We start from the raw sequence: 1948 nt of genomic DNA, 5'->3' as shown, positions 1-1948 counted from the left end.
TCAGTCATTTATTTTGTTGGTCAGCTGTGTACATTAAATAAAGAGAATTTCAGCTTCCTTAAAGCCAAGGTTAGCCTTTGGACACAAAATAAATACATCTAAACCTCATGTCAATATAAAATATGTACAAATCTTTTGCGCTTCCTGTACAAATGAAGTACTTACAAACAGAAGTCAGAATGGTTTAGTATAGCAAAAATAGTTCACAGATGATCAGAATAGATCATATTGAAAATGTCAGATAGTTTGCTAATGTTTCAGTTTTCTGAGACGTCCTCACTGACTGCTGTCGTTGGTGATGCTGTCCACGATGGAGGACAGCCGCAGGAGGCTGGAGGACGCGGAAGACTCACTGGCTCCTAAAATGAAAGGACTTATGATACCACATGATGTTTTCTCTTTTTCTCTTTTTTTAATGAATTTACACCTGACTTCAAGCAAAGGTAGTGTGCAAGGTGTGTACCTTCTCTGCGGTTCATTGCTGAAGTGGAATGGTCAGCAGAGGTTGGCCAAGCCTCAGAGGATTTCTTCCAGTGGTACTCACCGGCCACCTGTAAAAAACACACATTATCCATATTCTTTTCCACATAGCCTCATTTATCCTGTTTTCTTTCCCTCACCACGAACCAGTCACGGCAGATGAGCCAGGTTCCTTCCTCATGAAAGGGAGTTTTTCCTTCCCACAGTCACCAAGTGCATTTCCATAGGAGTTTGTTTGATTCTCTGTATTATTGTAGGGTCTTTACCTTACAATGTAAAGCACCTTTAGGTGACTGTTGTGATTTGGGGCTACATAAATAAGAGCGAATTGATTAAATATTATTGCCTGTAATATGAAGAAAAAACTTTTAAATTATTGCAGAAACAGGCTGCTATTACTGAGAAGCATTCAACATTCAATAAGAAAGTAATTAAAAGTATTCAAAGACCACGACGTGAGAAATTTGTAATTATATTATTAGTGAAAACCACACTGCTAGATTAAAAAAATCAGTGTGGCACAGAGTAATAAGCATTCACGTTATAATGTCATTAATGAGCACCACAAACACATTAAAAGTCCAAACTGGGATATTCTTGATCGGGTGGGGAATAATCTGAAATCCACAGATGCACAGATTTACACATTCATGTGAATAGTATGAGGAGTTTCCTCTTCAGGTTGGTATACTCGCTCACATTGTTTTCTTTTGCGTCACATGGAGATCCGGTTTTCTTCTGCTCGTCCAGCGTCTGCAGCAGCTCCTGCAGCCTCTCTATGTAGCTGATGGCGCTGCGTAAAATCTCCACTTTGGGTAGCCTCTGGTTGGGATTGGCTACGGTCTTCCTCTTCAGTGCGTCGAAGGCTTCGTTGATCTTCTTAAGCCTCCTCCTCTCCCTGAGGGTCGCAGCCTTACGTCTATCCGTGGGAGCCGTCTTTCTCTTGCAGATCTTACAGGCCCACATGAGGCACTGACCCTCGCAGTGCGCCCGGAGACCCGGAGGCGCGGGGACGTGCTCCTCTCCACTGCTCTCCCCACCGGACGGGACATTATCGTGACCCGCTTGGGACAGTGGGCTGTCATTGCCATTGTACAGAGGGGAAACCCCTGCCATATCCAAGTGCTGTAGTGGTCCATGATCTGCTTCCTCCAGATAGCGCAAATCATTAAAAAGATAACTGTTGGTCTCGAAAAGGTCCATCATATTGCTGCGCTCCTCACTCTGTATTCACACTGGTCTCTGGCATTTAAATAGAGCAGCAAGGACACAAGTCAACAGATTATATATAGAATGTGAAACTCTATCCAACACTTTGGCTGCCACACTGCAACAACCATCTTTTTTTTTTTTTTCAATCGGTCTTCACAACATACTGACTTTGTACAGACAGAAATGTCCCCTCAGGTTTCATAACAGGTGCATGTGCGTTATGATATTTCACAATGAAAAAGTAAATGTTACAGGA

General features: G+C 42.6%; 1 protein-coding gene across 1 annotated transcript; it reads right to left on the bottom strand.

The window, feature by feature from the left end:
- myf6 (myogenic factor 6) lies at positions 1–1713 on the bottom strand. Its single transcript, XM_085386532.1, is given in 4 exon segments — positions 1–284; positions 286–359; positions 464–551; positions 1180–1713. Coding segments are annotated over 4 exon segments (696 nt in total). The 5' UTR covers positions 1687–1713; the 3' UTR covers positions 1–257.
- Positions 1714–1948: the final 235 nt, after the last annotated feature.

Source organism: Rhamphochromis longiceps, linkage group LG17 (assembly GCF_057381845.1).
Source record: "Rhamphochromis longiceps isolate RC_006_pf linkage group LG17, R_longiceps_female_GT1.1, whole genome shotgun sequence".
Classification (NCBI taxonomy): Eukaryota; Metazoa; Chordata; class Actinopteri; order Cichliformes; family Cichlidae; genus Rhamphochromis; species Rhamphochromis longiceps.
This window is presented reverse-complemented; position numbering and strand designations above follow the sequence as displayed.